At 32.7% G+C, this 18,803-nt stretch overlaps 1 protein-coding gene, 1 long non-coding RNA gene and 1 pseudogene across 3 annotated transcripts; 1 reads left to right on the top strand and 2 right to left on the bottom strand.

Moving 5' to 3' along the window:
* Positions 1 to 1,731: 1,731 nt before the first annotated feature.
* LOC139888626 (uncharacterized) lies at positions 1,732 to 3,984 on the bottom strand. Its single transcript, XM_071871624.1, has 2 exons — positions 3,925 to 3,984; positions 1,732 to 2,235 (listed from the first exon to the last, which is right to left on the bottom strand). The coding sequence occupies exons 1-2, from the start codon at positions 3,982 to 3,984 to the stop codon at positions 1,732 to 1,734; spliced, it is 564 nt and encodes a 187-aa protein (XP_071727725.1).
* Positions 3,985 to 4,048: 64 nt separating this feature from the next.
* Positions 4,049 to 7,537, bottom strand: LOC139891735 (uncharacterized). Of its 2 annotated transcripts, XR_011773815.1 has the most exons (4): positions 7,347 to 7,537; positions 6,221 to 6,660; positions 4,370 to 5,816; positions 4,049 to 4,208 (listed from the first exon to the last, which is right to left on the bottom strand). It is a non-coding gene; the product is annotated as an uncharacterized lncRNA (long non-coding RNA). The 2 variants fall into 2 exon arrangements; XR_011773816.1 differs by lacking the exon at positions 6,221 to 6,660.
* Positions 7,538 to 9,797: 2,260 nt separating this feature from the next.
* On the top strand, positions 9,798 to 12,867 carry LOC139891732 (histone-lysine N-methyltransferase ASHR2-like; annotated as a pseudogene).
* Positions 12,868 to 18,803: the final 5,936 nt, after the last annotated feature.

The raw sequence follows: 18,803 nt of genomic DNA, 5'->3' as shown, positions 1-18,803 counted from the left end.
TATTGAACCTTAAAATCACAAAATGGGTCCTAATATATAATGATATGTTAATTTAGTACCTTGTAAAAAGGTCTTAACATAATGATATTATTTCAAATTTATTATGACATAATTATACATGGTCCTATCAAGTCATAGTATTTTCGAATCGGTTTCGTATCAATATTCGAATCCGATTCGGACATCCGGTTTCGGATCATATTCGGAGATTCGAATCCGGTTCAAATATTCGGGCCCGACTCGGATAATCGGATGCAGATTGAATATTCGGGTCCGATTCAGTTATTCTGGTCCAGTTCAAATATTCGAATCCGATTTGTTTTTCAGATTTTGAACGGTTTTATTTGATCTGATTTTTATTTAATATGATGATTATGAACACCTAATTAATAATTTATACTAAAAAAATATGAAATAAAACATAATTATATTTCAATAAATTATTCTCATAAAAAAAGAGAAGTGATTCTTACACACTCTTTTTTTATCCATCTACACACTTTTATTAAAAGTGACTATAATACCCTTCACATTAATTTACTTACTCTACCTCTAATTATTCATCTATTAAGGCACTATAAAGGCCCACTTGCTTTGCTCAGTTCACATGTGAAATTATCAGTAGGCAAATAAGCTACTCCGTATATATTACATATTACAGTAATATCAATATGAAATGGTAGAAATAAGTAACACAACTCTTACAGTCTTACAATTTTATTTTATTTTAGCAAAACAATGGAAATATATTAATAATAAAACTTCACCAAATTAGTGAAGAGTTGCAGACATTACAAAACACTAAAATGTGTCTACAATTACTTACCCACTTGACACCAAGCCTTACAACTTCATAAAGGAAATAAAATACAAAAGCCAGAAAGCAGTAGCCTTGGAACCTTAAACAATGGAAGCATTAAACTTTGCTTTAAACACTAACCTTGACTACAAATATGCTATATATTGCAGTAATATTAATGTTGACTACATCAACACAAAAACCATATTAAACTTCAAAATAATTCCACTAAAAGTTCATTCAAGAAAAACCAAAAAACCATCATTCGAGTAAACTAAAACTCATGACCACCATCTCTAACGAAATTCCAAATCACCATCTTGACCTGAACATATAATAAATAAGAGATAAATACATCAATTATTCATTAATTAAGTCATGATAAAATATGAAAAATTAGTATTATAGATGATAAAGGTTTACCTTGAATGCCTCCATACACATCTAAATTGATTAAGTTGTCTTCATGACTAGATACAAAGGTAGAACTTGAAGAATTGTGCATTTGTGATGATTCCACATGATTCCACATCCTTTATGCCATTCATTAGAGTCAACTCCCTATCTGTCATGATTACCGTTGGTTGCTTACCTTCACCTAAAATTTTCTTGAACACATTTAATGCCCAAATATAGTTTTCTTCATCCTCTTTTTCCAAGAAAACAAAACCAGAATAAAAAGAGGTATTGAAGCACAAAATTCCAATGATATCAAGAAGAGATATCTTATATTTATTAGTTTTGTATGTGCAATCTATCACAAACGTATTTGAGAAGACTTTAGCCAATTTAATTGACAAAGGGTGGGCAATGAACAAGCGGGTTATGCGGCCTTCTGAATTATGTAAAATATCGTACATATATCCACACTTTACAAGCTCCTCAAATAATGCACCAATTATCGAACGATTTCCTAAGTTATCTTTACACATTTATTTCTTGAAGTTGTAAATAGTTCTTGATATAGCTGGTAAGTTTGGGTTCTGTTGACGCAAAGAAGCAAGAATTTGTCTTGGGGGTATTCCAGCCAATGTCATTTCTTTGATAGTTTGTTTTTCATCCGAAGAAAACCAACGAAATGATGAATTCCAGGACATATCGGTAGCTGGTTCATGATTATGGTTCAGATTGTGTAACTTGAATATCCAAGAACCATTACTCCGTTTGCCCTCGATTCGAAATGGGCAACCAATCAAAACAGATACCGTTTTTTTCTTTCTATTATCTTTAATACCCAATGCGTCTCTATATGAACCACCTCGGCTACATTGCAAAATCATATTTTTATTCGGTTTTGAACTTCGAATAATTATCTCATATCCTTTAGCATAATAAAATGATCGTGCACTCTCTAATAAAGCATCTGAAGATTCAAACTTAGATGTTTTTAGGTACAATTCTTCATTCTCAATTTGTGAAATTCCATAATGACCTTCCTATTAGAAGGGAAAAAAAGAGAGCCTAAACTACCATGTTGCTATCACCAAATAAAACATTACCTATCAATCATATGTCCTACTGAGATTACGTAACAATTATAAGGCATACATTTTTATACACAATTACACATATGTAGTCCTACTGAGAAATACCCCACTTAACCATATTCAACTAATAATAAAAATGCTTTGTGATAAAGACATCACACAAAATTCAAAAATTTTATAAATTACAAAGATCTCTATTATCTCAAAACAGTAACAAGACAAGGACATCACACAAAATTTATTCACTTTTTTGCCTCGATTAGTAGATTAATACTTCAGAACACAATGCTTTGTGAAAAAGTTGTTTCACTAATAAGTACTAGTACTAAAATAAAAAAAATAAATAAATAAATAAATAAAAAACCTAGTCCTCATGAAAAATTATCAACGGCAATGAGATAGAAGTTTAACTTGTGTTTCCATAAAAGAGGGATTGAAGCAACAATAGCAATGAACAATTATCAATTGGAAAAATTAGGAACGAATGTGAATGGAGATGACGGATGTTAGGGTTAAATATTAGTGTGAAATTTTATTAGCTTATTAGTAGTATAAAAAGGGTTTTATAATTTTATGTTGGAATAGTCAGAGGGTGAAATAGGTAAATTATTGTGAAGGATAAATTGGTCACTTTCAATAAAAGTGTGTAGATGGATCAAAAAAGGGTGTCTGAGAATCAACTCACAGAGAAAACACTAAACATAAAAAACTCATAAATAATGTAACATATAAAGACTTAAAATAACATTTAACAAAAAAGTAAAGACAATGAAAAGCAACGCACAACGTCTTGGATCAGTATGTATCTTTATCCAGGGCCGGGCCTGGCTATGGGCAGGTCGGGCGACCGCCCAGGGCATCAACAATCAAGGGGCATCAAATTTAGGTTCTTAATTTTTTAGTTTATAGAAATTTATTTTTTTGACGCTATAATAATTTGATTATAAAGGAGTTTTAAATAGTTTATTAGTCTTAACTATTGAAATCAAATTGAAAAGTTAAAAGTTTAATTTTTGATATGTGAACACACCATTTGAACTCCATTAAAGTTGCAGATGATATGATGAACTTGTGGGGAAGACAAAGTAAAGCAGACTATATTCATTGATTTTTAAATTTTAATGCCCTATTTTCTTTTAATGGCCCTATACTAAAGTAGAAGTAACATTTAAGTCCTTAATATGTTTCTTGGTGTCCTCATTTGACCCTCTGTATTATAAAACTCATTTCATTCAACCCTTATATTTGAAGTACATTTTACTTTTATAATGAATAACGTACTGACAAAAAACAGTATTTAAAACATTAAATATTTTTATTTTTTGGCTTTCTTTAGATCTAATATTGTTTCAAAACATGTGTAAAACAATATTAGATCTAATATACTTTAGATCTAATATACTTATAGTTTGAATAAGTACTAGATTAAAACTACTAAAATTTTTAGATGAACATGAATGGTTATTGTATAGGTGTGGAGACAAGATGTGTATAATCACTATTACAAACATTCAAAAAGTAGTATTATTGTGTTTAGTAAATATATTAGCGGTATTCTTTGGGTGAATTTTTATAGACCGTCAAAACAACTTAAAATCAGCATAGAAAATATTAATTTTTTTTGTTTGTTAACGAAACTGAGTAGGGGCAAATTTCGGCAATCTCGCCCAGGGCATCGAAAAAGTCAGGACCGGCCATGTCTTTATCAACCATCTCATACCACCTACAAATAAACCATCCATGTATAGTCGGAAGTTGAAGGGTCTTTATGTTGATATCAGAAACATAATTTGTCCAACTTTGCATTAAAGGAAGATAAAACAGGACTCACCATTCGGTCACATGCATCATGAAGGGTCTTGGTCTTTGTTGCACCTACTTGATGTTGCATTTGTAATTCGTTGAACAGATATAGTCTCCACCTGAAAATTTAGAAAAATTGCGAGTTTAACGATAGGAATATACCAAGAACCATCACATGTGTGTATCCTTAAAACAAATGTAGTAGCATAAAAAAAACAGAGTAACTAACACGTGTCAATAAAAAAGGTATCATTAAATAAAGAAAAACACAGCAACATACCTGTGCATTCTTGGCTAACGAAAGTAGTTCAAGCAGGAGTCGAATAAAGACAATTATTTCATCACCTGACAACCAACGATAATACTAACATAAGCAGATATGAAAGTCGGAATTAACATGGTACATGTTGGATGCTACGAAAAGCTGAATGTAAGGTCTTTAGCTAGTTTAGGTAGCCAGCACCTTTACCAGTAGTGCAACAGCATTTTTGATGTCATTATTTTGTTCAACTAAAAATCTTCAGTTGACTCGTTGTTATGTTTGTGATCATAATTACATCAGACAGAACCAACAGCTACTATGAAGATCTAAGACATAACAGCTATTCAAGTAGCAGATGCCACCGCCTGTTGCCTTTTGTTATTCAAGTGCCGATTTAATAATTTGAAGTCATGAAATGAACCTTCGCTACAAATCAAAACCATGTGCTCAACTAACATCCAATATCTAAGATTTAGATATATTAGAAAATTGATTTATTATTTAGCTAATTAAGCCATGCTCACCTTAAAAACAAAGTTTTGACAAGATCATATTAAAAAAAAATTCAATCTAAAATTTAACTGCTAGTTCAATCTAAAATTTAAAGCCATAGTAGAACACTGATGAACCTCAAAATTTCTACAAATCTTTTTACCCATCATATCGTACGAAACTAACTAACACTAAACTCAGCGTATACAGAACATGTTACCCACAACGATATTACCAATGCCAAAATCTAGTAACATCCATAGTAAAAACGTAACAAAAAAAATCAGATAACTCGATATTTAAGAATACGCAAAGCTAAAAAGTACCAATACTATGTTAGTCAACACGCAGCACAAAAGATACGTTTACCTTGACTAACAATGCTTTTCGCAAGAGATCGCAAAAAAGCAGACAACCTGTAGTACAAAACGAATGCTAAAAACCCAAAAAGCAACTCCGTCAATACTACGAACATAAAAGGCAGCCATGCAGTTTAAAATCCAAAATTGAGTACAACAACATGTTAAAAACGTAAGCAACTCTTAAAAGCATATGAATACATTGAGCGACTAACGCAAGACAATAAAAAATAATACCAAAAACATAAAGTAAAAGCGTTAAAGTAACATGAAGCGTACCAGCATTGCAGAAATCCAACGCGTAAAAGCTATACCAAACAATCAAAGCCCTCAATCGCTCTTTCAATCACGATGTAGCAATCGGGGTTATAAAATGTATGCTTCCAAGTAGAGGAAAGCAGATCAGAATGGTTGCAACTCTTAAGTTGCCATGCCAACATTTGAGTAGTTTCTTTCATTTAATATAACTATAATCAGAAGAAATGATTTGGCATGGCTTTAACTAAGGAGTTTCTCTGCGAAGACATAATTCATTTATTTTATTTGCAACGCACATCATCACAGAAGCATGGACGCAAGAAAATTGTTACCCAACGAAGAAACATTTATTGTAACTGCAACACACAAAATTTATCATCACACAGGTGCAAAGAGCCATAAAAAACAACAATTTAACCACTGCAAATGAAAACTATGGCATCCAAATCTAATTAAATACTAGAGTAATCAAAAGCATAGCGTTTTACTATTTAATTTTATGTTCAAACCTGTACCAAATGACAAAGCAAATAACTTTTTTAAAGTCCTAATAGTATCTTCGGTCTTACCGATTAACACTCCAACATGCACCAAATGACAAAGCAAATAACTTATTCACAAATTTAAAAAACAAACAAACCTTAACAAAGCAGTAACTTTTAACTTCATAGAGAACAAAAACAAAAACAAAAACAAATTTTGTATAAAGGCATTCATAACATTATCCCAACATGTCAATGAACATATTATAGTAGCTCACCTAATTACTTGGAAGTTGGAACCTCCATTTTGCGTGAGGTAGGTTGGTCAGTAGGCATAGGTTGCTCATTCATACCAATTTAACCACTACAATCAATACGGTGTTGTATGTTACGACTATTAGTAGTTATGAAGTAATGCATTCAACTTATAAAATGACTTATTCGGATCATCTGATTTCATTGCATTCAACTTATAATATGACTTCTTCGAATCTTTATAGTGATAGAAATAGTTTTTTGTGTATGCATATCTTACGCATTGCTTGCACGCACAGACTTCTAATAGAAATGGACCAAAACGTCAACATACGTAATTTTGTGGTGGGATTATTCTCTGAATCCCAAATAGCTAAGAATCAACAAAAGTTAGTGATTCGGAATTTGATCGAGGTGCCACGTTCTTGACCCATTTCATTCAGTTAGTTTGTCTGCTCCCCCGCTTTACTAATACAAAAGACACAAGCAGATGTTGTGATGCACATAAGAGATAGAAATTAAGCGAAAAATTGACTATAGGTTAGTATATTTCACCTAATCTTTGTGCCAGATCTCTAATATTAGCTTAAAGACAAATTAGATAATTCCTAAATTGATTTTCATTAATGGTTAATAAGACGTAGAGTTCGTCGATTGACCCTAACACCAGCAGCAAACAAACAATTACTTTCAAGAAGTAGAGTTCGTCAATTGACCCATAGATGCTCCTGCCATTAAATACTACACTTGAACCTTTAACAAACAATTAGCTACTGAAAATAATCTATACATACATCATACATAATAATTTTTGTTTCATAGATTCAACATTCAATGTTTATGTTCATTCTTGTATAAGTGATTATTTATAATCTATATATAGCTTATGTTACAGCAGACTTAATCAAACACTTAAAGAAGATGTATGCATAATGAAAGACATCAAGCATAATCGAACAAAATCAAGCATATATAGTCCTCTATCTTGCATACATCACACTCAATCAAACAATTAGCTTCTATATGTAATTAATCGACTGAAACCCTAATTCATAGCCGCACTTTCCATCGATTATACAGATTTAGATAAAAACCCTAAATGCGGCCAACATCTTCAATCGATTGCAATGAATAATTGAAGGAACGTACCAGTCACTAGTCTCGTTTTCCATCTGCGAAGAGGCATGAACGAACGATTTAGGGTTGAAGAAGGTCGCGTAGAGAGTAGAAGGAACGATTAAATCGTAATCGTAAATTCTATACAACTTCAAAATGGAATTTGTAGGATGGTTGCTACTTTTACGGATGAAATTTTTGGGGATAAAAAAGGCGGATACTTGAAATTTAGTTAAGGGTTTTGAAATTTTCTAAATTTCTAATTATAAATAATACGGAGTACTACTCGATACTAAAATAATACTACTCCGTACTAAGTACAAAGTAAAACTAACAATTATTTAAAATAGATTTTATTGGTCGAGTGAAATATTTTTTACTCGTTTCGTCTCATCACAACTATTTACATTACTATTTTTACAATAACATAATATAATATATAATATAATAACTAGCAAAAACAAGTTAATATAAAACATGTAGCCAAAAGTGCTAGAAATTGAAAAAGTTATTTAATAACCAAATTAAATACTACCTCCATCCTAATTTAATAGTTATATTTGAATTTTCAAACTCTTTATCTTTAACTTTGATTTAAGTAACTTTCTTATATTATATATTATTTGATAAAATCTATATGAATAAATTAAGTTTTGTATGTGCTTTTATTTGGTATAACTTTCATCAAATATTATATTATACAAATAAAGTTATTAAAGTCATAATTAAGAAATAAAGACTTTGAAAAGTCAAACCAGGACTATTAAATTGGGACGGGGGTAATAGAATTTAAAACATGAAACCGTAAACTACTTCTTGGGTCACGTTGAAAGATTAATGGGCTTGAATTGATAGAGTCTCGATTCAAGGTAATAAATGACTCACATTAAGACTAGTTGTCCGGATCAACAAAATGATGTAAGGGAGAAGGAAAAAAGCGAAAACAACTAGACCACCGACGAGACGCCGAGAACCGGAATAATAAAAAAGCCATGCATATACCAAAACACGAAGGAACATGATGTTGCGCATGATGGTGGTGGTGGTTGGTGGTAGTGGTGGTTGTGATGGTTGGTGGTGTTGGTAGTGGTGGTGGTTGGCGGTGGTTTGTGGTGGTGGGTGATGGTGGTGGGTTTTGGTAGTGGTGGTATGTTGTGGTGGCGATTGGTGGTGCTGGGTTGTGGTGGTGGTAGGTGGTGGTGTAGTTTATAGTGGTTGGTGGTATTGGTTGGTGGTAGTAGTTGGTGATGGTGATTGATGGTAGTGGTTTATGGTGGTGGGTGATGGTGGTGGTATGTTGCAGTGGCGATTTGTGGTGCTGGTTTATGGTGGTGGTGATAGGTGGTGGTTGTGGTTTATAGTGGTTGGTGGTATCGGTTGGTCGTAGTGGTTGGTGATGTTGATTGATGGTGGTGGTTTGTGGTAATCTTATCTATAAACACGTGTTTATACAGTGGCGGAACTTGAACCCGACTACAGAGGGGGCAAGTCTAAAAATTTAATAAATTTTTCATTGTCAGCAGGGACAAACACTAAAAAAAAACCTTATTTTTTGGTATTTTTTTTTTGTGTAAATTTTTTTTCCCCGTTAAATCCAGGGGGGGCGGATACCCCCTTTGGGTTGCTCTATGTACCGCCACTGTGTTTATATAGTAATCTTACATATAGATTTGTTTAAGACTTGTTATACTTATCATGACGACTCTTGTTGTAAAAATAGAATCTGCCTCTCTTCTGTTTGTGGTTTGTAGATGTTCCGGTTGGCATTAGTGGTCGCATGTCCTTAGTTGTAGTGTTGTTGTATAATTTAGTTAATTTAGTGGTTATGTCGGTCCATTTTGTAGTTGTGTGGTTTGTTGCTAGATCGTGTGATGGTAGTGGTGGTGGTGGTAGTGGTTGAGGGGTGTGGTGGTGGTGGATGTTGGTGGTGGGTGATGCTGGTGGCGAAAGGTGGCGGTAGTGGTGGGTGGTGGTGAGTGATGATGGTGTTGGGTGGCGGTAGACGCAATTTAACTTTTACTGGAACACAAGATTACCACCGGAACACCAGACCAGCACCGAACCAGTAACGGACCAATGAACCACCCCCATACCGACTCAACGAACCATGACCGGACCACCAAACCACCCTATGCGACCACCAAATCAATAAGTTATTACTAATTAGTAATTAATATTAATATTAATATTAATATTAATATTAATATTGAAAATAAATATAAATGTAGATAAATATAATTTCTCGAATTCGTGAGGTGTACGCATGTATACACATAACACATCTTTAACACGTCTAAATAATGTATGGTAAAAGAAAGGTATGAAAAACGCATGCAGAACTGTTATTTAATACATCTAACTAGCTCCAATTTTTTTTTTTTTTTTTTAATTTTTTTATAGAAAGAAAAAGAGTAATTATTGATTAGGGAGGGACACAACCCAAAAATTAGCGCCAATATTCCCCCTCATTCTCTCAAAATATTCTAACACTCCCACCAAAATATTTTTTTCACCTTCAAAATCCTACCCCTAATATTATCCGGGGTATTTCTTTTAGCCATGTCGACACCGCCTCTGGTTGTTGTGACGGAAATTAACGGAATAGGAAGAGCTATGGTGGCTCTCCGCCCTTAAAAGGGGGCAAATCATCCTCCGTGATACTCCAACGGTTATGTACTTAGCCCTTCCATTTCACTATAACAACCACAACAACATGCATTCTGTTCCAATTGCTTCATCACAATCTCACAAAATTCACCAATCATCTTTTGCTCTAATAATTGTAGCTCCCAGTTTCATACTAATAGTTGCCAATCAATTGCTTCATGGACCTGCCAAACCCTAATTCATCTCCGACAATACTTTTCTGACCATCTCCTTCCGTTAGAACTCCAGTTACAAGCTATTTTTTATTTTTTTTATTTTCTGCTTATAATCTCGTTAGTTTTACCTGAATACTTTCAAGTGTTACTATCTCTTCAAGGATCTATATCAGTTCGGAATCGGTTAATTTTCTCCATTCACTTATTTCTTCAGTATGCCGTCATCCATCTATTGAATTTAGGGTTCCGTATGGAGCTAGTTAGAGTTTGAATTGTAAAAGATAAGTTAAATGCATTTGGATTAATGGAACTGTACTCGGAAGATCGAGAGGAGTGGTCGGTTAGAGCGTATGGAATTTATCAGGTTGCGTCATTTTTTAGTCATTATTGTTTTCGGAATGCATGTTGTTGGATCAGAATCAGGTAAGAATACTGAGATTACCAATAGGATTATACATGATGTGCCACAAGGTAGAGAGATTTGTTTGAGTTATTTTCCGGTGAACTTTAAGTATTCTGAGAGGCAAAAGAGGTTGAGTGACAATTATAGTTTTGTTTTAGGAGAATAGTAAGTGTAAAAAATGTAGGTGAATTGGTCTGAAAGTGAGGAAGATGGGGTTGATATAGAGGAAAACGATGGTAAGAATGAAAAAGAAGAAATTGTTGATGATGAAACACATATGAATGAGGATGATGATGAAATGAACGGGGAAAATGGTGATGTGATGGAATGGGCTGACGAGTTCCCACACACGTATTTCTTTGTGAATTATGTGTGATCAAAAGATCTGTGGCGTACCTTGGCTCGGTTGCGTGACGCTACAAATCAGGGTATGATGGAGTGTAATGTTTGTGGTAGTTTTAACAAGCTTGATAAGGTATGATGGAATTATGAAGATGCTTGTTTGACATGATTCTCCACACCTCATTGTGGCCTGCTTTCTTTTGATTGTGCACAAATGACGAATTATAGTTAATTTCAGGAAGATGAATGTTGCTTGGTATGTGGCTTAATGTGTACCTCTTATGAACTTTTGTTCTAAGAACTCATGATCAGTTCAAAAAAATAGATAATGTGAGCTGTACATAATTTGTTGGCATTTGCAAATGCTACAGATTATGCGTAAGTTATTCATCATAATTCATGAATGACTTATCTGATGTAATTTGGCTTTGGCGAAATCCAACAATATTAGCTACATATTATTTGTGTTTAATCAAAGTTCTTTTTTTTTAAGAAAACTTCAAACATGATTAATTTTAAAACTAACGAATACAATTTTTATATACTACTGGAATGGGTATATTTTGATTAATCCAAAGGGGAAGCTGTGAATTGGTTTTTCGAGCCCTAATCTCGATTCAAAAAATTATAGCCCAAAGCTGTGAATTGGGGTTTAGACCTCTCAATATTTGTGAGGTTTATTCTAGCACTTTCACTGAATGAGTATATGTTACCATTGTCACTGCCTCTTGGTCTTTTGTTGATGTTGGTTGATTTAAATTTTGTTAACGCTTCTTGGTGCTTAATTTTTCAGGTTGCTTTTCACAAGGTTGAGGATTCAAGGTTGTATTATTCTTCTTCCTTTGATTGAACTATCCTTTTATATTTGTTAAACTATATTTGTATTTTATTCTAAATATTATTGTTGCCATTTGCCAAATCATCAGGGATTGGCTGCAAAACAGGTGGGTATTTGCAAAAGTTTATGTAAATAGATCCATTCTGCTCATCTATTTATTTGGATCGCATGATATCAGTTAATGTAAATAGGCACATGAAGAATTGTGTTGTAAGTTTTCTCAAAATTTTATTGAAGTCATGAAGATTGAGGATAATGTTGTTAACATTTGGTGTAATATTTGGTATCGAGTTTTCATACGGGGAAAAATGGGTTGCGTCGGATTACTGTGGCCTAATTTTTTTTTTCATTTTATAGCTTTTGATGCATTAATTGTGATCATCTTAGGAACGTTGTCTGGTATTTTGCTCCCTTGATACCTTACTTTTTTGTTAAGTTAATCGTTGAAAAAATTATTTGATAGAATTATCCTGGTGATGTTTATCGGACATGGTGGCTGTTTTGTTTCTAATCGTTGCCCAATTTGTTATGCGTGGCCACAAAAGTTAAACAAGGTACGTTTCTTCAATCTTTACACATATACTTGCACCATTTTAAAGACATTTTTAGGTAATTACGATTTTCAATTCTGGTGGTTGTTGAAAATTTGAATGCTACTGTTATAGCAAGGCTGGTGAGTATTGGACATAAACCGTACACCTTAATGGTTTCTGTTAGCCATATATTGAGTTTGCCAATACTACTGATTCACATTTATTGACTTCATTATTTGCTATTATAGAATTCTTTACTGACTGAATTTTTCTATGGGAATATGTAGGAAGTGTTGTTGATGGGATACTTTGAAGGTGTGTGTGAATGAAAGTTAATAGGTTTACTCACATCATGGTAAGCTTACTACTTATCATGTCATTTTTTCCCATCTGATGGGTCAAATCTTGGCACACTATAAGTTTTGAGTTTTTTCATGTTATGTCGAATGAAGAGGGTATGGAATGTGTAAACGCTGACGAGTATCCGAGTTCAAGAGCAAAGCAACTTATTAAAAAAGCACTTGCTAGAAACAGTAAGGATGATATATCTTGCACTGTTGTTAGGTTTAAGTGATATGTCGTCTGTATAACTTAACTCTGTATAAACAATTTTATGAATTAGCACTGGCGAGTTACGAGTAAGTCGGTTATATGATAATAATCAATTAAACCAATTTGGATAACCACAATTTCTTTCGTACACGTACACTTATTATTATTAAGCATCTGCACAGAGAATGTCAAACTTCTTAAGTTCTTATTATTTGATGACATGTTTTAAATTAATTAACAGTATATACTAGCATTAAAGAATCAACGTGTTCTAAATATATAAAATGATTTGACATACATATCAAATGTCCTATTAGCTGGTGATATAATACGACTATGACAATTAAATGTCCTATGATATTTTATTTTATAAGACTATTTTAAAAAGTGTCCTATTAAATAAACACATAATGCGACACTTAACCGTTAAATGTCTTATGAAGTTTTATTTTATAATTCACAATTAAAGTGTCCTATGAATTATTATGATATTTAGGACCCCAACAACTCATGTGTCACATTACAGAATCAAAGTGTCCTAAATATTTATAATGATACGACATATATTTCACATGTCCTATTAGCTTATGATATAATACGACTATGAAAAATAAATGTCCTATGATAGTTTATTTCATATGACTCTTTTATAAAGTGTCGTATTAAATAAGCACATATTGCGACACTAAATCGTTAAATGTCTTATAAAGTTACATTTGATGATTCACAATTAAAGTGTACTATAAAATCATATGATATTTAGGGCTCCAACAACTCATCCGTCACATTAAAGATTCAAAGTGTCCTAAAAATTTATATTGATACGACATATATTTCACATGTCCTATTAGCTTATGATATATTACGACTATGAAAAAAATGTCCTATGATAGTTTATTTCATATGACCTTTTTATAAAGTGTCATATTAAATTCACACATAATGCGACACTAAATCGTTAAATGTCTTATTAAGTTCCTTTTGATGATTCACAATTAAAGTATCCTATGAAATCATATGATAATTATAACCTCAAAAACTTCTCCATAATATTAAATAATTAAAGTGTCCTAAAATTTTACAATGATACAACATAAATATCATATGTCCTGTTAGCTTATGTTATATAATAAGACTATGACAAATAAATGTCCTATTAGAGTTTATTTCATATGACTTTTATATAAGGTGTTCTATTAAATTAACATGTAATACTACACTATGCCGTTAAATGTCTTATAAAGTACTATCTTATGGTTCACACTTAAAGTGTCATATGAAATCATATGACCATTAAGACAGGAAAATATCAATCAGTCATATTAAGTCCTATTATGTTTTACTATGACACGACTCACAAAAATAAACGTCCTATAAAGGTACATTTCATATGACCGTCATATAATGTGTCTTAATAACATAAATTTATAGGACATAAGTCCCAAAAGCCCTAACATGATACAATATAATAAGACTCTCGAAAATAATTGGCCTCTAAAGATATATTTAATATGACGTTCATATTAAGTGTCCTATTACATAAACATATAATGAGACTCTATCAAATAAATGTCTTATAATATCCTCTATTAGGATCTACTTTTTAAGTGTCCTATGAAAATATATGATTATGAGACCTACTCTAAAAGCGTATCTCATCATAGGACCCTACTCTAAAAGAGTACCTCATAATAGGACCATACTCTAAAAGCGTAGCTCATAAAAGGACTTAAATATTGTTTGGTCCTATGTAAGTAGCATTTAGGACCATATTTTACTAGGTCCCAGAATGAAAGGTCCTATAGGAGCATTTTTCTTGTAGTGAGTAAACCCGGTGAAGATAGTTCCACCAAAACCTCCACCCAGGTTGGGTGATCCGGGTGAATTTATTGTTCCTTGTCTACTTAGTGATTGTGTCATGTATGATGCACTAGCAGATTTAGGTGCAAGTGTGAGTGTTATGCCTCTTTCATTATATAAGAGATTAGGAGTAGGTGAGTTAAGTCCAACGGAAATGAGTGTTCGACTCCTTGATCAAACCATTAAGCACCCAGTTGGAATTGCTGACAACCTACCCGTTCAAGTAGATAATTTAACCTTTCTAGTCGAATTCATTGTCATTGACATAGAAGAGGACCCAAACATTCCTCTAATTTTAGGTCGACCATTCTTAGCGTCCACCGGGGCGTTATTTGATGTAAGAAAGAGTAGAATGACACTTAGTAATGATGAGAAATCGATCACCTTTATGATTCGAAAGTCTAAACCTCCACCAACCAAAACCGTTGAACCAGCAAAAACGATTGGTAAGAACCATGTTGTTTTACCAACTCCAATGGTAGTGCTCAACAATAATAAAAAAACCTAAGTGTGGAGAAAATGAAGTAACACCTAATGATGACCTGATAACAAAGAACCCTGTTGTTGATACGAAATTAAATGATCCCGTTATTAATAGTTCAATGAAGAAACTTATTAAACGAATTCGCGATGCTAGAACCAAGGGGAACTTTAAGTTATGTAACCGGTTAGTATCCAATCTGTCGCCTAAAGAAAAGGAGAAATTAGTTGAATTTGTGGATATTACACAAGAATCCGACCAATGGCTTAAAGCAAAAGTCACAGATATGCAAGTTGATTATGGTCCAAGAAAAATTGACGATGAAGTTAATCACAATTTTGACACCACAACTACCTAAGTGTGGGGAGATTCAAAATGTTCTAAAAAGAAAATGTTGTCTAGAGTTAGTTGTTCTGTTCTCGTGTAGTTCCGAGAATGGAATCCGATTGGTCTTTTTCACTAGCAGACACTAAAGAACTAGTTTTCTCCCCCCATTCTGAATTTTTTTTTTTTTTGTTTTGTAGGTTTTATATGAAATTAATATGCTTTTTAAATTTAAGTTTTGTGTATTTTTTAAAAAAAATTACTTTATTTAATTAAGTTTAAAAAAATGATTTCTAAAATTTGTCGTGAGTTAAACATTAGGTCATTGAACCGAAATTGCTTTACCCGAGGGCTGGACGACAAATTTTGTTATCATTATTTTTAATTTTATTGATTTAAAGTATGCCAAAAAAATATTAGATTTTATAAATTTTTGAAAGTGGGGTAATATACCAAACTTCAAAAATATGTATATATGTTTGTAATTTATCTTATGTACAAAACAGGGTAAAACAACGCACTTTCAAAGACTGTCATTAAGTTCAGCAAAAGCTACTAATTTTGACGACAAGACGCAAAATATCAAATGTGAAATAACAACAATATGTTTGCAAACTCGGTAATTTTAATCATTTTTCTACACTAATCACCCTCATGAATTTAAATTTTTACTGATTTCTTACAAATGAGGGCATTGCAAGATCTCAAGTGTGGGGAAGGGTTATAAATTCTCTCGGGTTTACACTTGGTTTAATTGCCAAATTTTGTGAAAATTTGAAAAATTTTCAACTAAATGAATTCAAAATCATGTTTATACATATTTATGAACGATAAAACTAGGTGATACTACCGAAATTATTGTTACCTTGGAAAGGACATAAATTGAGAAACAACCCAAAATGCTTGAATTCATTTAAAATGGAATAGAGGGGAATAAAAAGGCAAAGAAAGAAATAAATAAAAGCTGAGTATGGGAAGAATTCACCAAGTTCTTTAAAACATATATCACATATATGTACAAGCTTATTGCATGTACTTTTGTTTTGGACTAAACTAATCAGTTTTACCCGATTTACTGTAATATATTCGAAAGAAAGATGGATCTACACGATGAATCAATTCCATCATTAAAAGGAAGTAAAGTCTTCCGAAAAAGACACGCGCTTTATGATTTAGGTCAAGAAGTTGTCGTCCAGACCAGCTGTAGGTTGATGAAAAATCTAGAAAAGTCATCTCTAAAATCAGCAGGAAATCCATTGACCTCAGCATCAAACAGGGTCGCCATGTGGTCAGACTTATCCTAACCATGAGAGGCTCTGTCTCGTAAAATGGGGAGGGCGACGTGCAAATTAGCTTGATAAGACTAATGAATCAGACCCCCAGTAAGGATAATCTCCTTAAAGATTAAAAATCAGCTTTTAAGCCTGATATTACTCAATTCTTGAGATTGACTTTAAAGATTGAGAATTACAAACTCATGGAATTCGATGATATCTAAACTCGAACTTGAACGAGAAAATATTTTGATCAAATTACAAACCGATTTGTTTTCTGAAAACCTATTTTCAATGCGTTCATTACCATTGAACGTAAAATCCTGAGAATTCATCAGAATTCATTAGGTCACCTGAACCAAATCGGGTGTCAACCGTAAGAACGGTGGTTGCATAGCATGGTCGAAGACAGGACCTTGTGCCAGACCAGAAAAATTATAGGATGATCTTTACTATTGCTCCTACAAAGGATAGTAATAGCATCCGACACGTTTTAGACCATGAACAAATGCATGTCATTAGACATTCCCTTAACAGTTTCTTGTTCATCGCTTTCCTTTACAACCGAACGATAGTTTACCGAAAGGTAATATACGGGACAAGTAAACTGGACGTGTTGCTTTCCTAATACAAGGTTAGCAAGTGGGTGACACAAAACCGTAAAGTTTTGAGCTAAAATTTTAAAATCCGAAACCCACAAAACCCACAATAACATTTTGCAACACCGGTGAAGGGTTATTCCGGAAAACTTATCTAGGATAAAAATTAGATTGAATTTTCAAAAGATCAAATGTTTTCATAAAGATCCAATTTCCTAACGGAACTAAATTTTTATAGTCATCTGAGACTGTAAACCACATCGTTACTATCATTGTTCATAACCGCCGTATTGAAATCACTGATGTACAAAGTGTGAAGAATAAAGAAGTGATTCAAGTATGTTTTTATTTCAAGACTATATTGCTTGAGGACAAGCAACGCTCAAGTGTGGGAATATTGATAATGCTAAAAACGAACACATATTTCATAGCATTATCCTTCAAGAAAGACAAGATTTTAGTTGCAATTGTTTTATTTACAAGTGATATTCGTTTAAATAATAAAAGGTGAAGACAAAAGGCAGATTCGATGATTTGAAGACGCAAACGACCAAAAAGCTAAAAAGTACAAAGTACAATCCAAGTGGTTCAATATATTGATGAGAAACGTCTAAAAATTACAAACGTACAAGCCGCAAAACGCAAAGTACAAGATATTAAATTATACGAAAAGGCGTTCGAAAATCCGGAACCGAGACATGAACCAACTTTCAACGCTCAACGCAACGGAGCTGAAAGTACAAGTCAACTATGCACAAGAATATAATATAATATTTAAATAATTCATAATAAGAATAATAATAAATAATAAAAAGTTGTTAATTGAGCATAGTTAAGGGGCCATAAGTGAAAATTTCAAATCAACATTTGCTTATAAAACGAGACTACGGAGAATGAAGAAAGATACACCTTTTTCCAATCTTCTTTCTCTATATATGTAATTTATATATATTTATAATTTTAATTTAAGTTTAATAATAATTGAGTTATTGTAAGAAATGTTTTACGGGTTTTAAAGTCGGAACTCTGTCCGTGTAACGCTACGCGATAAATAATCACTGTAAGCTATGTTTTTCCTTTTTAAATTAATGTCTCGTAACTAAATTATTATTATGCTTATTTGAGCCGAAGTAATCATGATGTTGGACTAAATATTAAAGATTGGGTTATTGGATTTTATACCATAATTAGGGTATGGACAAAAGACCGACACTTGTGGACATTGGACCATGGATCATTAATAGATGGGGGGTATTGTCTAATCGAATGACAACTCTTTGGAGTCTGTCGAACCTATCTTCAAATTAGTTAATCTAATAATTATTAAATGATTTTGCATGTTCTATTTAGTGACGTTTATACGACATATTTTACAATCATTTAATTAATCAATTGGGTTGGGTAATTTATTATTCGTTCTGGCCAAGTGGGTAAATTAATAATCATGGACTAATTAAAACAA

The sequence above is a fragment of the Rutidosis leptorrhynchoides genome, chromosome 2, assembly GCF_046630445.1.
Source record: "Rutidosis leptorrhynchoides isolate AG116_Rl617_1_P2 chromosome 2, CSIRO_AGI_Rlap_v1, whole genome shotgun sequence".
NCBI lineage: Eukaryota > Viridiplantae > Streptophyta > Magnoliopsida > Asterales > Asteraceae > Rutidosis > Rutidosis leptorrhynchoides.
The sequence above is the reverse complement of the archived record's forward strand: the minus strand, read 5'-3'. Positions and strand labels throughout refer to the sequence as shown.